The sequence below is a fragment of the Pleuronectes platessa genome, chromosome 21, assembly GCF_947347685.1.
Source record: "Pleuronectes platessa chromosome 21, fPlePla1.1, whole genome shotgun sequence".
Classification (NCBI taxonomy): domain Eukaryota; kingdom Metazoa; phylum Chordata; class Actinopteri; order Pleuronectiformes; family Pleuronectidae; genus Pleuronectes; species Pleuronectes platessa.
In genome coordinates this window covers 6,346,523-6,366,847 of record NC_070646.1, presented here as the reverse complement: position 1 = coordinate 6,366,847, position 20,325 = coordinate 6,346,523, and the positions used below count along the sequence as shown (strand labels likewise).

The 20,325-nt window shown below is 41.8% G+C and overlaps 3 protein-coding genes across 6 annotated transcripts in view; 1 reads left to right on the top strand and 2 right to left on the bottom strand.

The window, feature by feature from the left end:
- Positions 1-284: 284 nt before the first annotated feature.
- coasy (CoA synthase) lies at positions 285-6,447 on the bottom strand. Of its 2 annotated transcripts, XM_053413948.1 has the most exons (10): positions 6,259-6,447; positions 4,117-4,830; positions 3,760-3,974; positions 3,475-3,606; positions 2,686-2,875; positions 2,469-2,533; positions 2,276-2,360; positions 1,988-2,085; positions 1,560-1,706; positions 285-1,441 (listed from the first exon to the last, which is right to left on the bottom strand). In XM_053413948.1, exons 2-10 carry the CDS (start codon positions 4,784-4,786, stop codon positions 1,361-1,363), a joined length of 1,683 nt encoding a protein of 560 aa, XP_053269923.1. In that variant the 5' UTR covers positions 4,787-4,830; positions 6,259-6,447; the 3' UTR covers positions 285-1,360. The 2 variants fall into 2 exon arrangements, with proteins under 2 accessions (XP_053269923.1, XP_053269924.1); XM_053413949.1 differs by lacking the exon at positions 285-1,441 and having other exon boundaries at positions 1,626-1,759.
- Positions 6,448-7,199: 752 nt separating this feature from the next.
- On the bottom strand, positions 7,200-12,167 carry zdhhc6 (zinc finger DHHC-type palmitoyltransferase 6). Of its 2 annotated transcripts, none has more exons than XM_053413476.1 (11): positions 11,921-12,167; positions 10,455-11,003; positions 10,238-10,329; positions 9,606-9,765; positions 9,299-9,457; positions 9,115-9,168; positions 8,685-8,852; positions 8,504-8,545; positions 8,097-8,242; positions 7,965-8,011; positions 7,200-7,855 (listed from the first exon to the last, which is right to left on the bottom strand). In XM_053413476.1, exons 2-11 carry the CDS (start codon positions 10,719-10,721, stop codon positions 7,755-7,757), a joined length of 1,236 nt encoding a protein of 411 aa, XP_053269451.1. In that variant the 5' UTR covers positions 10,722-11,003; positions 11,921-12,167; the 3' UTR covers positions 7,200-7,754. The 2 variants fall into 2 exon arrangements, with proteins under 2 accessions (XP_053269451.1, XP_053269450.1); XM_053413475.1 differs by having other exon boundaries at positions 8,097-8,245; positions 11,921-12,166.
- Positions 12,168-12,191: 24 nt separating this feature from the next.
- vti1a (vesicle transport through interaction with t-SNAREs 1A) overlaps positions 12,192-20,325 on the top strand; it is a 107,329-nt gene continuing 99,195 nt past the window's right edge. For both annotated transcript variants that reach the window (XM_053413477.1, XM_053413478.1), the window contains exons 1-3: positions 12,192-12,385; positions 17,527-17,585; positions 18,576-18,686. In XM_053413477.1, the coding sequence (XP_053269452.1) occupies positions 12,292-12,385; positions 17,527-17,585; positions 18,576-18,686 (264 nt within the window). In that variant the 5' untranslated portion in view covers positions 12,192-12,291. The remainder of the gene's footprint in view (positions 12,386-17,526; positions 17,586-18,575; positions 18,687-20,325) is intronic.

Sequence of the window (20,325 nt, the reverse complement as noted above, 5' to 3'; positions counted from 1 at the left end):
ACATTTTTATTTGTTGAATGAGATCCATTAATTATTCTTTGAGAAGTCAATGAAAAATTAGAAAAACAGGTAGAGATCGGGGGAAAAATTGCTGGATCAAGTTAATGTTTTGGCAAAATCCTGCTAAACAACAGAGCAGAAACACAAGCTCCTCGGCGGGCGAGACGAATGACTGCCATAAAACTGTCCATGTTATTTGACAACAGAACACAACAGTTGGAATAAACTTCTACATCACATTTAAAAACAGATCAAATTGATCAGAAAACTCAAGGATTCACTCGTGGTCTTAAAAGTGTAATTTATTATTCCGCTTGTTCCAATTCTTATAAAGCAATCCTCTGAGTTTGCAGGTTACATGCAAGACAATGAATTTAAGAAAACAAAACATCTCGCACTATTTAGACCAACCTGCCACATCACTTTGAAGAAGCCTGTAATCTTGGAAAAACAACTGTATTTTACTGTTATGTTTTGCAACAGTAAAGGCAGCATAAGCCAAACACATCACGACTTTGTGGCCGCTGCGAAGACACTAATACTCAGACGATCTGGAAGCAGAAGGTTGGTCATGTGACTACTGGCTCTCAGACAACACAAAATGGTACCAGGTTCATTCTCTTGTATTGCAATTAACCAATTTTCTGCAGATTTGATCGAGACACAGCTGTTTCGTCTACTGGCCACGTTCACTGACTTGCTGCAGCGTGGGGATTTCAATATTCAATCGACGTGACTGAGCTTGATTTACCTAAATTTGGATCTTCTCCACCGCCCAGTTCATTAACCTGCATTCAGCGTGAACACGAAGAGACTGTAATATTATAAATCTATCGCACATGTTATTCATTCATTGTATACTAAAAATGAAATTAACCTTAATTTCTCGATCCCCTGAAACCACAAAGATGCATCATTTAATTCCCTCTTTCCCTTTTAAGATTAGTTTATTTTCTAAGCTACATTCATGTTAGTTATAGACGCCATGAAAAGAGGACAGAGCATGTAAAGTGTCGTCAGCTGACTAAAATACTGGCTCTGCAGAAAAGTTTGGTCTTCAATCTTGAATGACTTAGGACTGAATGTTGGGACTGACGTTTCGAAACAACGGTATCCCTTTAAAGGCAGCAACAAGGTCAGTTCTTTCCCCTCATCCCCCCCATCATTCAGCAAAACGTCTTTAAAAACCAGTGGGAAGTCGCAGGTCTTGGTCAGAGATGTGAGGAAGCACGCTGGGATCGCTGCAAAGGCACCGTGGCCGCTCGCGCTTCTTTCTAAGGCAAAGTTTCCTCGTGTGGATCAGTTGAATCTATGCAAGTGTCTCCGGGCCTGAAGTCCGCTCGCACAGCACAGGTCTGGATTAGGACATCGGAGGGACCCTCACATGCTCCGACTGTCTCGGTTGGATCCTCTTCTGAAGAAGTTTCCAAGCTTTCAACACCTTTAAAAAAAAAAATAAAAGCCAGTGAAAGAAAATCACAAACAAATACGTAAGATTCAAATCATTTAATGTCATCCGAATATAGGAACCCGACACTGAAGGGTGATGTGCGTCTGACCTGTTTCTGCGTGACCTCTGGTTCCCACAGCGTGCTGAGCACCACGTTGGCGTGTTCCACTTGTTTGGCGTTAGACCACTGGCTGCTCAGCCGGCGCACGGCATCTTCTGCGGTCACACCGTCTCGCTCCGTTATCCTCAACACCGCCTGAGGGAGGAGGGGAATCGATGAGGGAGGCAGGTCCATGAGGAGTCTCAGGTCTTTTTATTAAAAAAAACAACTAGTTTAAACACCTCTTTTCCAGCCATTATTGACAAACTGTTATTTTTCTACATCCTGCGTTCAGTGAGGAATCCTGAATTTCGCAGGTAGGCATCTACAGTAGAGGTGAACACGTGAAGCATTCATCACCTTTACACTAACACATTTTCATCACAGTCACTCAGGCTGATGGGACTCCATCTCTGTCCAAGCACAAAACGCGTTACCTCGTCCTCTGGGATGACGGTGACCCAGACCTCGTGGACCATGTCCGTCCAGCCGGCCTCCAGGAGAACTGCTGCGTCCACCACACACACCTGTTTACCTGCAGAGAGCAAATGTTTACATAAACACTGAGGTGAATCTCTATGAATACAAAGTGAACACACTGTTTATTTGTATCTGTGTATATATGTCAATGCGATAAGTGCGTTAGCTTTAAGTTAAAGGGATTGTGAAAAGAAAGGGGACAGTCCTTTAATACTGAGATGAATAAATATAAGTTCCTACATTACCTTCCTCTCTGGCTTGGCTGATTGTCTTCTTCACCAGTTGTGCTATCTCCGGCCACACAATATTTGTCAGGGCTTTTAATCGCTCCTGCATGAAAAACATAATCTTTGGTAGATTGTCGATGCACGGCGATGAAGTGTTACGTGTTGTTTTAACATAAACATAATGACACATTATTTATAATTGTCGCTTTACCTGATTTCCAAAAACTTTCTTTCCTAATGCCCGTCTGTTTATGGTTTTGTCTTCATTCAGAATATCTACAAATGAAAAATACAAATTATCATTGTAGGGAGATGCAATAGGTTTCACACAGCAACATCTACCAAAACAAAGCAAATATTTATAAATAAACTGTCTGGGGGGGAGGGGGAGGGGGGGGGGACCACAGTCCCACCACCTGTTTTTTCACCTGAGCCAAATTCTTCCAGCACCATGTGATGAGCTGCGGCGCCCGGCTGATACACCTCGTGGCCCATTTTGTCGCAGTCAATCCGGACGGCACCCAGAGCCTCCATCCTCCTGGCGATGGAGCTCTTCCCGCTGCCGCTGCCTCCCGTCAGGCCGATCACGTACGGGAGGGGAGGGAGATGGGATGTGTCCTGGAACGGGGGAAGCAGGGGACACACGAGAGGGCAAGACACAGAACACAAACGCTGAGAATTAGGATGTTTATATGAAGAACGACAAATACCACAGCTCTAAACACAAGGCCATCAATAATCAAAGAATGGGCAACGCTGTAGATTTGTATAGTCCCTTTTTCTTAACGATTTTTTTCAAACACACCATCCTTTTCAAGTAAACTTTTGAAATAATGGACAGAAATTGGACAAATCTCCTGACATGACAAAATGATATTTCAGTTTCCACTTGTTTCACAGTCAAAAGAAAGGAGACTGTACTTTGTCATGTGCTGAAAAGAGAAGCTGTTACTTTTCACCTGGATGAGACAGCTCCTTTCAGAACAGTTAAACATTAAAGTCCTTTTGACCCTTGTATGAAAACGTTTTTACTCAGTGAGTTATTGAAAATCAAACAGTACCATGTACTTGATCTCCAGATAGGGTACGGAAAAGTTGTGATAAAAAAAAGACTGGTACTTTGCTTTTCTTCCCTCAATGTGTGACACTGAACATATAATACTGGTATTCATTAACCTGCACTGTCAAGATGTTAACAGTTTTTCCACAAGACCTACTTTAGGCGGAGTAAGGAGGGTGCCCAGGAGTCGAGAGCGGAGACTAGAGGAGCTGATCTTCTCCTCCTCCGTCTCGGTGTGGTGGGCGTCTTTCAGCAACTGGATCTCGTGAAGAACCAGAGCTGGAAGACCCTGGTTTAGAGAACATAAAACATCAAACATGTGCCATTAAGTTGCTTGGGTCACCTTAATGCTCCGCCAGTGATTTGAACCACAATGTTGCATGTACAGTGAATAAACTATGAAGTTTAAATCTCCTTTTTTCCATGCGTGCTGTTAACTTACATTCTCGATGCGTTTCTTGTTCACAGCCTCGCCTCCCTTTTTCGTCTCCTCGCTAACCACAATGCACTGCAGCAGGGGGTCGACCACAGCCACTCCAAAGGGGTCGTCGAGGGGCACGACCTCCACCTCCAGCGATGGTTTGATGTCTTGCAGGAACTCCTCTAGTATCTGAACCCGTAGAGAGTAGGGCTCAATCAGCTCCTTCAGCACTTTTTCTGAGAACAGGAGGAAAAGGATAACAAGGGGGGGGGGGGGGGGGGGGGGGGCTGCCTTGTGATTGTTGTTTTTACAGATCATCCAAAATATAAGATCTCTGAAAGTTTACCTAAATGGGAATACCGACATAGAACCACTCACTTTTCAGCATTGCTTGGTCACACACAGCGATGAGGAACCTTCTGTTGGCGAGCAGGCATGAGATGTTGAGCAGCGTCTTGTGGGCCCCGTGGAGCCGGTCAAACGTCCCCCCGACCACCACATCAGTATACGTTTCCAAAGGTTCTGCTTTCCCCTCGGGCTCTGTCACACATTCCACGTTCTCCTGCAGCTTCATCAGCTGAGGATGAAGCAGCACCGAGGGAAGACTGGGGCTGCAGACGTAGCAGCGGCCAGTGTACTTCTGCAGACACTGGGTCACCTGATGCGACTGACCCGGGTCCTGCAGGGGAAAGTCTGTGAGCACCACGTCGGGGGAGTGGGACAGAGGCTGTGGGCTGGGGAAGGGGCCATTTGTAACACTGCCCGACTGGGCGCGGACGTTGGTCAGCAACACCCGGATATCCAGGTGCCCGCATATATCTGCCGCATTGCTGTAAAGGCGGGTGATGACCGCAGACAGGTCCACGAATGGCGGGATGAAAGCCGGTCGCTGCTGACTCCCACTCCCCAAGTTGAGCCCCGGGTGGAGGTGGACGTACAGCGTGCGCTCCACGAGCTGAGCGGCTGAGCTGAGCACTGGAGCGATGCGCAGCGGGAGAGTGTGGATAGGAGACGTCAGCACGAGGATGCCCGTGGTGAACATGGACATGTTACTGGCGAATAACACAGGGAACTCAGGGCCGTCACAGTTTTCTGTCAGAGGAAGAAAGCCAAAAAAAATGTAAAACAATATATACATTGCGTTATATTAAGCTTATGTAATAGGTTTTTGCAATAGTGAAGAGGGACGACATCTACAAAAGTGAGGCCAAAGTATCTAGCTACAGTATATGTTACTAACTATGTCTCCTCCATGTTAGTGGAGGTGACATAGACCAAACTAAGTAGTTATCATCTCACTGATGTATGTTCAAGTGATAGGTCGGACGTGTGTATTGACGGGACCAGGATACTGCGGCTCCATCCTCTGATCACGACTGTGCAGACTCAGGCTCCAAAAGCACAAGATGGCAGCGACGTGTCGGGGGATATTTTGGCTTCATTTCTGATTAGTCGGAGGAAGGGAAGATGTGTCGTCCATCTTTGTGTACACTCTATGGCTTACCTTTATATGAAATGTAACATTTAAATCAGGTTGATCTTTTCACACGGGAGGTGGAAGGTCACTGGGGGTTGATTATTTGCTGATAACACTGATGCACTCAACTTTTTCATTATATTTTCATCGATATACTGTATTTTAGACTTCCTTTATATAGCCTTATAGGGTTTATGTTGTATATACTTGCATATATACTTTATAAGAATCTAGGTTGTGACTCTTGCATCACTCAGGGCTGTTCACATGCTATTACCAAACATAGTGTAGTTACTGATAAGCTGAGGGGCTTTAGGAATTAGAGATAATATAGTGAACAGACTTGCAGTGTCTCTCTGGGCTGCAACAAGGGAATGATTCAATACCTCCGACATCAGCAATGACATTTCAAAATGTCTCCTCATAGTTTACGTTGTCACAATAATATGTAAACAATAAGTGACAGTTCAGTTCATTGTGTCAGTGTTTTGGAGGAGTTGTGTACTTTATATTCTCTGCTTCTTCGTATTGTTCAACATGGCTCTGCCATGTCTTGTTTGCATCATTTAATATTATATTATATTATTATAAGTTTAAATTGAACTTATATTGAAAAAAATGGTACTTCCTCTTTCCTGGTCCCGCCCACAAGCAGCCTGATTGGACAACACTAATGTCATTCGCAGGAAGGACTTTAGCATGGAAGCTAACATGTCCTCTTACAGTCTACACAGCTGTCCACGCGATGTCCCAACGAGTAATGTCTTCACAATAGCAGCTGGCAAGTTGACCCGAGGTGACGGGTTAGGGTTAGGTTACAAGAGTGACAGCAAAGTCGTGGCTAGCTAGCTAGCTATGTAGCACCCCTGCCTGTAAAAACCTAGCATCACAAACATCTATTCTAACGAGGACCGGCCCGATAGAAAGGAGCTAAGGTCGATGGTGTTATTCTGGATCCTGCTAAGTCCCAGTTCGCTTGTTGTCTCGCTCTGGAAGTGACAGTCCGGACGGGAAGCGCTCTCTGCACGTTAGCACGAGCTCACCTGTCTCGAGCGGAGCTACAGCGACGGGACTCGCGGGTGAATCGGTCCCGACGGACGACTGGTTCTCCTGCTGGTCCTCAACGAGCGGCCCGAGTTACTCCAGTCCACCGCAGTCAGAGTAACCAGACTGACACTGGGTGGAAGTCGCCCACACATCAACTACACTGGGTGGTCAGTGGTCGCTGTCTCCCCTGCCCCCGATTGGATGAAGGCTGTGTGACGTGTGGACGTGTCATACATTTCGTACAGCCCGTACACACACACACAATGTTAAAGGTAAATAAAACAATACATATGTCAAATATATCACAGTAAAAATCTATCTATGTATAAAAGATAAGATTATCCTGTTTTAGTCCCACAGTGGGAAAACCTGCTATATTACAGCAGCAAGAGTCAAAAATAGGCATCAGTAAATAGTATGTCACATGCAATACTTCAGTGTAAGGATAATAATACTTATGAATGGAATAAAGACTAATATATACAGTGTAAAAATAAGTATTGGAGTGTGATAAAATTGCAGTTAAGAGTTAAACCCGAGTTAAAGTGCGGTTCATAATGGGTGAGTGGAGTTCTACTGGGAGAAGAACTGGTTACATATCCAATATATAAATATGTTAGATATAAATAAATATGCAGATAGAAGTTAATGCAATACAGATATATATATATATACGGAAGAGACATGACTTTAAGGCCTGATTATATAAGATAACATTTGAATTCAAACCTAAAAGCGAAAGGGAAACGTGTGTATACACACACCAAACAAACAACTACTCCTTCTGAACTCTTGTAAGTTCCAGTTAGGTATCCTTAGGGTGTGTGTATTACTAATTTAAAATAAATATGGCTGATGTTGTGTGCAAATATTTGGTAACAAGCCCCATCGTAAAGATACTTATGTACCTATTATTAAAGGAGACATAAACCAAAACAACTCTTGAACAAGGTTTATTTTTTTAATTTATACTTTGAGGCCAACATTTCGTTTTTACAAAAATAATAAAAAGAAATTCCGTGTTATCTCCATACTGTAGAAAGAGTTGCATGACGGAGCCCTGGGGTTAGCTGGGCAGAGGCATTTGCATATATAGCAAAAAAGGACATCAACCAGTAAACACAACATATTCAAGTAAAAAGTCATCACAACGAAGTCACATTAAAGCCTGGTGGCAATTATTGGAAAATTAAGACTCTTGCTGGGTTTCACTTTTTGGTCAGAGGAGTCAAACTGAACCCGGGGGGACGAGTCCTTCTCGTTAAGATGTGAATTGACAGCAAAGTGCTCGGTAAGATTTAGGGAACTATGGACCTTTAAAACAAATTAAAGTTGGGCTTGAAATGTCTGGAGAAACTTTAAATCAGAGTATGCAATTGATGGTGAGCCTGCAGCATGAGGCATGACATCTTCAGTGGATGCATGTTAATGAACATTGACGCCTTCCGTTCAGTTGAACTCCCCTGCTCTACACAAAGCCAGTTGAAATACATTAATTTTGTTTCTTTTCGCTGGTGCTATCGCTGGCCGCTGTGTCATAATGGCACTTCTCCACACATCGCCTTGGGAACCATCCCCTCACACGCTCCCCCACTGGAACGTCAAAACAGAAAGAAATGGACATTTTTAGTGTGAATTTAAAAACATAAATAAAATATGAATCAAACCACAGCAAAAGCAGCTGTAATGCCGTCATTTTTACCTCTCATTTGATCCTCATTCAGAACTTTGTCTCCATACATCCACCACCTAAAGAGAATCAAACAATATTTAAGTGGAGAATTCCAAGATTGACCAAAAATAATAGTTTTGTTCAATAAATGAATGAACTCACTTGGTGCCACGGGTGGCGAGGATGGTGTCCCCCTTGTTGAGCGGTATCCTGGGCTCCTCGGTGCAGGGGGTTCTGAAAAATGTTTGGATACCCTTGCTGAGAGGGCAGCAAGCTCCGTTGTAGTGTTCCACTGCCTGGTACTGGACCTGCTGGCCGAGTCGAACAGGATATGTGGTTATTCTAATGCTCGAACAACAACTAAACTCACACAAGATAGACACAGGATGTGTGTTTATGAGCCAGAAACTGGTCATACTTACATGAAATGGCATAGGTTCTTATCAAACAACACAAATGGGGTCATACAGAGCCTTGCCATTCCAGCCTAGATCCTACTCCTGTGTGTCTGTGCTTTGTGTAAACCAACACCACATCGGTGTCACAATACAGATCTGGCAGATACTTACACTTCTCACTCGTTTATCAGCTTTCTGCTTCAGTTGCTCAATCTGTTCAGAAAGGAAGAACACTATTAATCTCACTGCTTCACATGAAATGTATAAAGGGTCTGACCGATTTATGATAACTTCTCATTTACACAAAATATTTTCCACTATCACATAAGATCAAAAATAAACCCAAACCTACAGTTAAGGTGTGCTGGTGACACTTGGGATGGACCGGCCATTCAATACCGTCACCCTTGGGCATCCCTGTCCATGTGATCACTTGCTTGAAGTTCAGCCAGCGGCTGCCGAGGTCGTAGGGGAAGATGAACTCCTCCCCTGTTTGGTAGTGCTGTATTCTGTCTTTGGCCTAGTGGAAAAAAATACAGTGAATAGGATCAGGTGGGTGTGGGGGTGTCATGCTTCTGTAATCAGTGAACTACATTGTACTGATGGCTGATTCCGAAAAAAGAACTTTAACAAAAGATAAAACTATGTTGATTATAATCCTGAAATACTGTGAGGATTAAAAAGCACTAGAGTATTATTTCTAGATCAAACACCAAAAAAGAGTCATCAGATAAAAACTATACAAATATCAACATAAAGCAAAGCCACTGAGAGACTCTGACCTTTTCCTCGATCCACGACTCGATCGAGGTCTTATTTCGAAAGATGACTTTTATCTGAAAAGGAAAGACTGTTTTGATTATCAGAGAAAACTAATATGTTCTTTTAAAATTAACTCTGGTATTTAGAATAAGTCAAAAATAGCCAACAGCGTGGATAAATTAAAAACACAGACGCAAACTTTACCTGTATGAAGAAAAGCATGCCGACCGCAATAGTGGTACCCAGTGCCAAGCCTAAGGCAAAGAGTGTGGCAGCAAAGGCAGGAACGCTGAAGGGCATCAGGGGCTGAAACTGCCGCACGGCACTCATGTCAATCTTCACAGTGCTCCAGCCAAATGAAATCTGCAGTGAGGACAAAGAACGGATCTTGATGTGTGTGGCAATTTCTGTTCCAATTGGGAAAATAAACTGCTTAACTTTAGCTGGAGATAAGCTGTAATGATGGTAAGCCATCAATAGCACGGTGTAGTGGGGTAAGGAGACCACCCACCCTCTCATAAAGCTGCGTGTACATGGTCATAATAAAGATGAAGGCAGCGTGCGCGCAGCCCAGAGGAGCCAGCAGCAGGAAGCTGGTGAAGTAGCCGTGGTTAAGGTGGCCGCAGCAGTTGTTGATCCAAGGGCAGTGGTGGTCCATCTTCATCACACACCTGTGGGAGGGGAAGCAGAGGAGAAGAGAAATGCTTGGGGCAATCCACTGGTTGTTTGGGAGAACATAGAGCGAAAAGTTCATCTTTTTTTTCCAGAATAAGACTGCAAATGTGTAACAGCTCACTGTCGAGGTGAATAATCATTGAATAAATTGAATTAAAAGACAAAAACTGATTGAAATCAGAGGCTTGTTTTACCTTGATAGGCCTGTGAGGGTTGTGTACGTTTATCAGCTCTTGTCTTTTGCAATGTGCAGTGATTAGTAGAATTCAAGTTTTCAGTTAAAAATCACACAGACACGTTACAGCACTGCACGAACAAACAATGTACAACCATGACTCAGCTGTAGTTTCTTGCTCTAGAAAATGCATCTATTCGCGTTCATGGCTCCATCTATGTGACCTTATTTTTCTCAAGTACATCTCATATATGAGATACGACCCTCTGTTACTTTGGTAATAAATGAAATACCTGTTACACTTGCGACAGTGGTGGGATCTGGGGGCCTTGTACCCATGGCACACTCTGCAGTATTGTAGGTACTGGCTTTCCAGTTGATTCTCCTGTTTTGGGATAAACAAATGACAAAAATATCATTACAACATTCCAAATATATAATAGTTTCACTCTGCAGTACATGGTACCGAACTGTTCTTTGAGTAAAAATGGTAAAGAGCATTGTCCTTACTGGTATCCATCCAAGAGGGATGTTTCCAGGTCCAACAAACATAGCATTGAAGTAGTTGTAGAGGATGAGGACCGACCAGTTGAGGAGCATGATGAAGTTAATGCTGCCTCCTGTAGTGTCTAGGGGCCAGTACCATATAATGGAGTCCACAATTGCCATGGTGGAGCATATAGCAATGACAGACAGGGCTATGACTGGTCCCCAGTGGCACAGTCTCCGAACCTCATGGAGGTTCTCAAATGTCACCAAAGTTGACAGGAAGTTCATTTTGTTGCCACACGTTTAGAACCAATATGTTGGTCAGTTGAGTCCTGAAATGTATCGACCAAGTTTCCACAATGTGTTAATTTGTTCCTCTGCTATCTTGCAATGACAGCGGTGGGGACGATGCACATATTTTTTCTCGTCCTCTGAGTAGCCGGCAACTGTCCTGGTCTTGTATCACTGGGGCTCTCAGTGTCCCATTGTTCTTTGCCTGGGCAAAGGGCAGCATCCTCTCCAGTCAACTGTCGGAGCACACTATCCTTGTGACAAACTCAGATTCCCCATCTAGAGTGAAATAATAACAAAAAAAAGGTCAGAACCATTGATCCTTTCATCCATTTTTGCTTTGTATCTGGTTTCAGTTTCAAATCACATTCTTGTTTCTTTTTATGACTGATTTTGGATCCTGTTTGAGGGCTGTGGTTTAAACCCTTCTTTATGGACAGAGAATGACAACACTCACAAATCTGAGCTAGAACATTATGTTCTACCTCCTCCTTGTGCTTTCACAATGCATAAGCATCATATAGATATATACTGATGTTTTTCTATATTGATATAGATTGAAAATGATTGTTTCGTTTCCCATCCCTTAATAATGAGGTTAACGTAACATCGGCATGTTTACATTTCACCATCTCTTGTTTCTATTGTAATTTCAGTTTTTTGCATTTCACATGATCTTATTGATCAAAACTGTATTTGACCATCAGGACCTAATAGATGGAGATACAACAACACACTGATAAACACACTACACATCAGTGTTGCACTTTAAATACACAGCTTTTAACGCTCACCGGCTTCTCAGGGTATAATTAGCTCATGACACCAGGCTAGCTAATTCAACATCCGGAAGAGAACACAGCAACAAGGTGGAACCCTCGCAAGCAACACGTTATATCTCGAGCACAGTCTGTGGCCATCACACGCCAGACAAGTGGGGCGTAACAATAATAAGTGACGACACATTTGGCTAAAGGTGTTTTATTGATTTTTAGCAAAAGGGCTAACAGCTAGCTACTTCGCTAGCCTGTTCACCAGATAGTCAAGACTAACGCATCAGGCTGGGGCTGTGGCCACAAGATGGAGAAAATACACAAACACGGTTAATTCAGAATATTGACAGTAAAACCAATGTGTACTGATGAATTCGCGAACGGTTTAAATGGAGGAAGACAAAGGGAAATTAAAAGACTAACCTGCTCACTTCCTTGTTGTTCTTCTCCAATTTCTTCTGAGTATGAGGAGGAACGATGGATATGGTGCTTCAGAAACTTCCTCCCCGAAGCGGACACATTGTTTTCCTTATAACTATTTAATTATTAACAGAAGTGTCAATCTATTTAATTAAAAAAACGAAAGAGAAAGAGAAAACAACCCATACGAGCCCAGCGGTGTTTTTCCATCCGCTTGCTTGGGACCGTTTGCAGTGTGGGAATAAAAATAAAAACAAAGTTCAGGTCCTCTCCGGGCACATTTCACTGCGACTCAAGGAAGGGGACTCCATTCGAGCCGTGTTGTTATTATCATCCTGAGCTAGCTGTCAACCTCAACCTGTTAGAACGCCAACATGTCTTCAGACTTCGAAGCTTACGAGCAGGACTTCGGGACCGCCACGGCCGAGATAACCAACAAAATCGGCAGAGTTCCCAAACTGAGCGGGGGTAAGACGGGTTGAGCTTATGAGCTGGAACCGCTTAGCTGCGGCTGGCTAGCTGTTTAGCTAGGTAGCTAACGGTAGCAGGAGTAGCTTACCTGTGGCATTTCAGCAATATGGCATTTTATCTAATGGTTTAAAACGCTTTACTTGATCTGCAGTCTTCTTATAGTTGTGTGTGTAACAACCACACCACCTGTTGCTGTCTGGGTTTGTCTTAAATTGATGTAAATCAGTGTGACAATGACAAACCCTGATTTTAATGACACATAACATAATGTGTTTCCCTTTAGTTAAGGTGTACCTGCTTTGTAAAGCTACTACCTTTAATAATGGAAGTGTTAAAATGAGAAATGAAGCACATCTAGCATAGAGTAGAAGGTACTGTCACTTCATAACAAGAGGTCAGACCTCACTGACTCTATATAATAACAGGAAAAACTGTAATTAATAACATTAATCGTGCCTGTATTTTAGTTATATGGGAGTCTCAGGGCTCTTGTATTGTGCATGCTGTCTCAAAGGGACACATACACAGAGGTCAGCCATTGTTAATGTTATTCTATACACGCTAGCTTTTCCTGCTCCTGGCATGTAAATTATCCCCTTTGCAAAAGGTCTGATGACATTGTTTCTTCTAGCACTGCATGTCTGGTATATTGGTGATAAAATGGCCATAGGTCTGAATGAGCTTGTTTTTTAACTCCCCTCTGTCCAATAAATGTTTGAACAGGTTCTACCCCAGTTACTGTGAAATCTAATATGAGGGTTTAAACAATAGATGGAAAGAAGAAAGTTGAGATACTTTGTATGTCAGCCTAGTTACCGGGTGGCCACATGCTCTGTTTGGTTAGAGTATATTTGAATTCAAGGATTTGTGTTTGTATCGTGTTGTTGATTCGGTGTCTGAGTTCACATAGCTGGGTCTGGCGAACATTGCAAAAATGTAAAGAGCATAGCATGTCCTGTTGTAAATAATTCAGTTCATAGTGGTTGTCATGTAGAGGTGATTCATAAATATTTCAGGTTGTTCGATGTGGACGCTTTGTTGCCATGAATTTAGTAAACAATATGTTAAGCATTGATCTTAACATAATTTTAAATTTATGTTATGTAAACTCTTGGTTTATATGTCCATCACATATAAACCAAGAGTCAATATACTTTGAAGAAACACATCAAAACAGGGAGAGAACATCGGGATGACAATGAACATGTGTGATCAATGTGATTTTAATGAGATGACAGTTATGGAGTTCCACTCAGAATCCCTTTAATCAATAAAAGGGTGGATCTCGTTCACATTGTGACACATCTACACAATGGGAACACCATAACAGCAATCAATGATGATAAAAGGTGTAGCCACCAGCACCAGCATGGGTGGCAGCAGGCATAGCTCTCTGTATAAAGGGCTAAGAGGATGTGATAGATTACACATCCATGTGGGGCTGCTGCATATTCAGTCTACCACAAAGCAAGGCACAGATGCAGGGCTGAGAAATATGTCCTATTTATTTCACTTTTATTTAAAATTGGAAAAATTATATTATGGACAAGCAGCTGATAACTGTAAACGTCACCAAAAGCAAAATTATTCACAGTATTACTGGTACAGCCTAAAGACTCCAATAGATTTCCTCAGACAAATTGTATCTAGTTGAGCAGATGCACTTAGATTCTTGTCAAAAGGTTTTCTTGATCCTCTAAAACTTGAATTTTTAATGTTGTTTCAGAATGCCATCAGGGAACTTTCAGATACTGATGATGTTTTAAAAAGCCGTTAAAAGACGTCATCACTTCACGCCAAAATTCATCCGGGCTCATCGGCCTATTTGTGTTTCTGTCATTCTTCACACACAACCTCATAACTCTAAGTTTGCGCTGAATACTTATCCCAGTTAGAAGTGGAGGTAAAATACTCAACAAGCTTATATTGATCTTATTATGTAAAAATATAAACTCAGTCAGTTTTCAATTCCCATTTCAAACTTTTTTTTTTTCTAAATTCCCCTGGGATTTTCCAGAGAGAAATGCGTAGCTGCATATTTTCGAAATGTGTAATATAAGATATCCATCCATCATCGATATTTTGCACATCAGCCACCGTACTTGTGATTGCAACTGTAATGTCTACATCTAGTTGACTCTACTAGTTTAGTTTTGATTGCTAAAATCTGCATCTAACCCCTACTGAGGATGCTAATCTTCTACTCGAGGCTCACACTTGCACATTGGTTTTTCAAAGGCCACTTGCTCTCACAAAAACCTCGGCTGCCTGAATATTTCTGGTGTGCAATTGGCATCTTTGAAGATTCATGGCAGCCCCTTCCACCGAGTAATTCCACATTGCTTCCTCTCACCATCTGTTAACTGTGTCAGAGTAAGCCGGTATGAATATGTACAAAGCCAGAAACCATAAGTGCCCGTTCTACGTTTTTCTGCCACCAACAGAATAGTTTATAGTTGAATTTCAATTCCCTTCCTCCTCGTTAACGTTTTTCTTTTCTTCCTTTCTTAAGTCCCTCTGGCTTTTTCTTCCTGAAGTAGCCGAATTTTGCCTGGGGTTTTACAGCCCCTCGTTTTAATACGTTAATATTGCTCCAGACAAAAGGCTTTTGTCATTGCTGTTGTTGTATGCCTTTACTTCACATGTGCACAATTGCTGATAATGGCCGTGGCGTGTGGGAAAAAAATGTCCATGACCGTCTTCATTCATATAACAGTCAAATGATTGTGTACTTATATATTTATTCGTTACCATTCACCAAAAACTGAGGTACAAGGAATATTTGAATAAGAATCACTGAAATAGGCCTTGTGCCATGAAACACGAATGTCCCTTTTTTCACCTTCCCGAGCTCATGCCACGAGTCTGCATGTCAATCACTACAACGCAAATCTTTTTTTTTTTGCCAAGCACTCCTTTATTGTTATTTGCCATATTTCGGCCAGTTGTAGTCTTGGTAATAATCCATATATATTTCACAGCCCTCTGGCCTGGGCCCGAGTTTGAACGAGAAAGCTCCATCTCACCCTTGTGTGAATCGCCTCTGGCTGTTTACTGTGTAGGCTGTGAGGTTGGACATGGTTTTTAAAAATGAATCCTCGGACTGGCCAAAGGTAATGCTGGCCTGTGAGCCCGGAGAAAATGATGATCTTAGCTTTGATTTTGTTATTTCTTTGTTATTTACTATGAAGCGCTTAGCTTTGTTGACTTTGTATTAACGTTGCTGAATGTTTTCTATCAGGACTGTTGATATTTTAAGTTCAGTCGAAGTGATCATTGTTGGATTTTCTGAATTACTCTGAACAGGATCCCCTGTTTTCTGCAGATGCCAAAACCTGTTCACTGACATTGCCTGTGTTCAAACACATGCCCTCTTCATTTTCTCTGATATCGCATTACTTTGTCACTTCACTACCTGAATTATGTTCTTAAATCTGTACTTTCCGCTTTACTTCAAGCAATGTTTGCTAGATTTTCATGCCGGTCGATTTAAGCTGTGTTAATATGGCCTGAGAGTAGGTAAACCTTGGTTTCAATATCATGACGTTATTACTCTATTTTAAGGTACAGCCTTTGTTTGCATTTAATATTCAAAATTACATGTGTCACGTGACGTACAATAAAAGTTATAAACAGACATGCAAATATAATAAACACCCCTTTAATGAGTGATGGTGAAATTCTGCTTAGTACCTTGTAAAGGTATTGTATGTATTTTATAGTGCATACTGTCGAAGCAGGCTTAGGGTAGGTATTTACTTTACAAAATGACAAAATGAAGTATGCTGAAACCACACAGTATTTATACTGAGTGTGCAGCTGATACTGTTCTCTCACAATCCAGTAAACACAGGAAATGGAAGAGCTTCTCACAGCGGGAGAGAAATAAAAGAGAGATTTTCTCTTGTGAAGTTTAATCAGCAGTAAAGTCACAGTTTGTTTCAACCTGTATTGTTTTACCTAATACAATAGTACACTGTTTTGTATACAACTAACAAAATAGATAATATGATGGTTAGTATTTAGTATTAACAGTTATTTATTGTCTCAAATTTTGGGGACTCCAACTGTCATGACTATGTTTACATGGACAGCAGTATTCTTACCATCTGCCTTATTCTGAATAAGGATAATATTCTGAATATTCCAGTCAATTTCCCATTTAAATGTTACAGAGCATAGTCTCATAATGACATCAACCAGCTGGTAACATGTTGTAAACTGTCACTGTTACAAAATTATGCAAAAACTAGGAGGTAATAATGTTATAAAGATCTATAGCCTACATGTCTACAAAATGTGACAAAGTTAAGAAGACTCTGCACGTCTCACTTTGATTATTCCTTCTTCCGAGTATGAACTTTGGGTTAGGGTAATTAGTACATCTTACTATTGTATTAATTGGGTTGATATTGGAATAGTGGTGTCCATGAAAATATAGTTAGTGCCTCACTGAAATCTTAATTATAGGTTCAAGCAAGGGTTATAGGTTTTCCTGTGGATCTCACAGATTTTAATACATATTCTGTCCTTTTTACCTTTTTTTAATAGTATGTCGATGCTCGATTGTTGTACAACCAAACCAAACCTTCACGTTTCATGGGGTTTACTTTCATGGCAAAGAGCTAATTTCAGAACAAAGCTTCTTGTATGTACAGAAATGAAGCGGGGATGTTGCTGCCTTAAATAACAGTGGGATGAACGGTAGTCGACACGCTCCTTTGGAACTCTCGCCAGTCCTAATGAGTTTCAATGGGTAACGTGCCGGAGCAGCCACGGGGTGAGGTGCAGAGCGGCGCGTTAGTCATTGTGAGTGGGACTCATACTTCTGGCAAGTGAGCAAAGCTGACACCTCCCTTCCCTTTGAGTTGGCACGAGGTGTCTCACCGCTCCTCAACAGAAACCAACAAAGGCCTCATAGACGCCAATAACTAAGAGACATCAAATGTTGGCTTGTCGTGTGGAGAGAATGTGTAAATATATCTTCAAATGTGTCCTCGTGTGTTGTTTTTTTCTCCCAGCCTCTTTCTTTCCCTCTCCCCCGTCTCTTCCCCTGTTGTGGGGGAGTTGGGTTGTTGTCATGAATCGCTGTTCCTCTGTCGGCTGATCAATATGTTGCTGTTTTTTTTCCCTTTCAGAGGAGAAGACGCAGCTGGTTCTAAATGTCGACAAACAGCTTGAAGAAGTCAGAGAGTTGGTACGTCTTTGATCAGTAATTTTCCTCCTCTTCCCATTTCCTAAATAATGAATTTGTGGAAAGAGGGAGGAGACAATTTTCACTGGCACCAGACAACAGCACCTGTATCGTGGTGACATGACATGCAGACACGTGCACACACACACACAGACACACACAAACACACACACACACTTCACATGGCGGAACGGAGGCTTCCTCCTCACACGATTGCTTTCCCGCAATCTGCTTTTAAGTGACACCCCTATGACACATTTCAAGCCATTATCTTGAGGTGGGAGTCTTCATGTTGCTGTTTAAAAATGAGCAAAGTCACCTGACAGAGACAAATTGTTGTCGCAGTTGTCTTGTTATGTCACGGTGATTAGTTTCCTCCAAATCCGCCACGGAGAGACCTGTCTAGCCATGAATCAAATGTACTCTTACTTCATTCACTGTGACATCGTTGCGCCCGTACACGACGCTGCATTGAAGACGCCCTCATATTTGATTGTGAATTTATTTACAGAACCGACTTCCACTGTCGCAACTCTTATCGCAGCTGAGTGACGCGAGCGGGAGGCATTTTTTCCTTTTTACCTCCAGCACCGGATCAAATTTAAATTACTGCTGTCGAACAAACTTATTTAAAAAAAGTTTATTGTTTTAGAGTTTTCCTGAGCATCTTGTTCTTATCATAGATTGGAAACTTTTTTTTGCAGGACACAGCAATGCAACATTTACATTATTGTTTGGGTGGAAAGAGACTAATGAGCCCCAGATTGTTTTAGCATCTTCTCACCGAGTGCTTTGACAATGATGCTCATAAAAATGCATTTTCTGCTGTTTCTTTCACATTCAGGATGTAAATTTGCATCAGAATGAACTCAAACCCTGTACATTTAGTCATGTTTTGTATCCCTGTAGCGTACATCATATGCTTAAGTGTTCCCTAGTTAAAAAATGTTTTGAAATGTTTGTTAAATTAAGTGGATAAACTGTGGGTTTCAGCTGGAGCAGATGGACCTGGAGGTGCGGGAGATCCCCGTCCAGAGTCGAGGCATGTTCAACAGCCGACTGAAGAGCTACAAGCAGGAGATGGAGAAGCTGGAGAAAGACTTTGTAAGTATTTCAACACTTCATTGAATCTTAAATTATCATATGAAATTTAGGATAAAGTGTGACTTGCAGTGTATATATACATTTATTTAACACAACACACTGCACCCACATACATCGGGTTCAAGGTGTCATGTGTCTGTATCTACATCCATTGTTTGGACTCACAAAAACACATGCACACACACACATACACGCAAAAGCACACACACGAGCAGACCGATGCTGAAGCTCAGTGGCGCACCCACCGAGGTTAATTCACTGTTTGTATTTGAACTTGAAAGCGCTGCCTATCGAGAACAGGTTGTGTGTGTGTTTGTGTTGTGGCTGCCGACTCTGGCCTTGTTTAGTAATTCATAAATCGCTGTATGTCTTGACTTGATCTCTAGCCCGTATCAAAGCTGAATGAACACAACAGTCTTCTGGGTCACTTGCTATAGTTCACAATGTTTGCTACCAACATCTCAAGGTACTCCGCTTAATCAATAACGTGTTGAAAGGCAGAAATTATTCATCGCAAATGGATCTTATTTTTTATTTCTTTTGTCTTTTCTCGTTACCCTGATGTAAATATCTTTAAAATATTGTCTCTGTTTTCAGATCTTTACCTTGAAGCAAGTATCTTTAATGATGTCTTTATTTTCGTCTCTCATCTGCTCTTGTGTTACGTTGTCAGTTTTGTTGTGCTGGCGCTGATGTGATAGTAAATCCACAGTGTGAGAGCTGTTGACCTTGAGCTCGAGAGCCGACCAGTCATTCCACACAACCTCAGACGGGGTTATAGAAGTAAATATACGGAGTTGGAAGTTGAAAGAACTTTTAAATAGATTTGGTAAAGCCTGACCTGGGACAGGAGCAGATTTAACCTTGGTGGTTTTCTTATGATCTAATTTACTCAAGAACCTTGAAAAGCATCGCAAGTGTAGGTTCTGTCTCCAATTTAAACTTTTTCTCTGCAACTTTTTTCTCACATAGCTAAATATTTGAAAAAACAACTGTAACAGTGATTATTAAAAATGCAAACATTTTCAAAGTTAAAACATTATAATCAGAATTCTTTGTTATAAAATGAAATTAAAGATGTGAGATTCACATACACACATAAAGGAATCAACAATATGAGACCAACTTGAATCTAACCTGAATATTCTTCTAGACATTATGTAAAATAGGCTCCACGAGTCTCGTACTACTGTAGTCCATATTTCACCCTTATCGTTATCGCAAACATTTGATCAGTATCGAATATCATTAACCGCTATATGCTTTTGAAAACCTGTATTGAATACAATTTTGAAATATAACATCTCCCCCAACCCTTCCCCCGGTCCCTCACTATTCCAAAAGCAGAACAAACAAGCCGACGTGCACAAAAAAGCTGTGTGGATGGAGATATCGCGCTAGTGATCTGCGAGCACACCACTGAGATGTGCTAGCTGAGATCACAGAGGGGATCTCTGTGCCAAGACAGTTTGCTTTCCTCACCATGGGCATTTAATTGGCTGGTGATTAATCTTTAACTTTTCTTCTCCCCGCACTTACCGCGCGTAATCATCAAGCACTTAACACCTGCTGTGGCTGATTCTGCCGCTAATTTTCCGTACTTTTCATTTTTATTCACGTCTTGAGGGCAAAAGTGTTT

Excerpts from the sequence above, each read along its gene's own strand:
- coasy (XM_053413948.1), bottom strand. The coding sequence starts at position 4,786 with ATGTCCATGTTCACCACGGGCATCCTCGTGCTGACGTCTCCTATCCAC. Across the intron at positions 3,607-3,759 it reads ACAAGAAACGCATCGAGAAT|GGTCTTCCAGCTCTGGTTCT; the intron begins GTAAGTTAACAG and ends TCTCTAAACCAG. Across the intron at positions 1,442-1,559 it reads CAGAGGTCACGCAGAAACAG|GTGTTGAAAGCTTGGAAACT; the intron begins GTCAGACGCACA and ends TTTTTTTTAAAG.
- zdhhc6 (XM_053413475.1), bottom strand. The coding sequence starts at position 10,721 with ATGAACTTCCTGTCAACTTTGGTGACATTTGAGAACCTCCATGAGGTT. Across the intron at positions 8,546-8,684 it reads GTCACCAGCACACCTTAACT|ATTGAGCAACTGAAGCAGAA; the intron begins GTAGGTTTGGGT and ends CTTTCTGAACAG. Across the intron at positions 8,246-8,503 it reads CTGATAAACGAGTGAGAAGT|CAGGTCCAGTACCAGGCAGT; the intron begins GTAAGTATCTGC and ends CGACTCGGCCAG.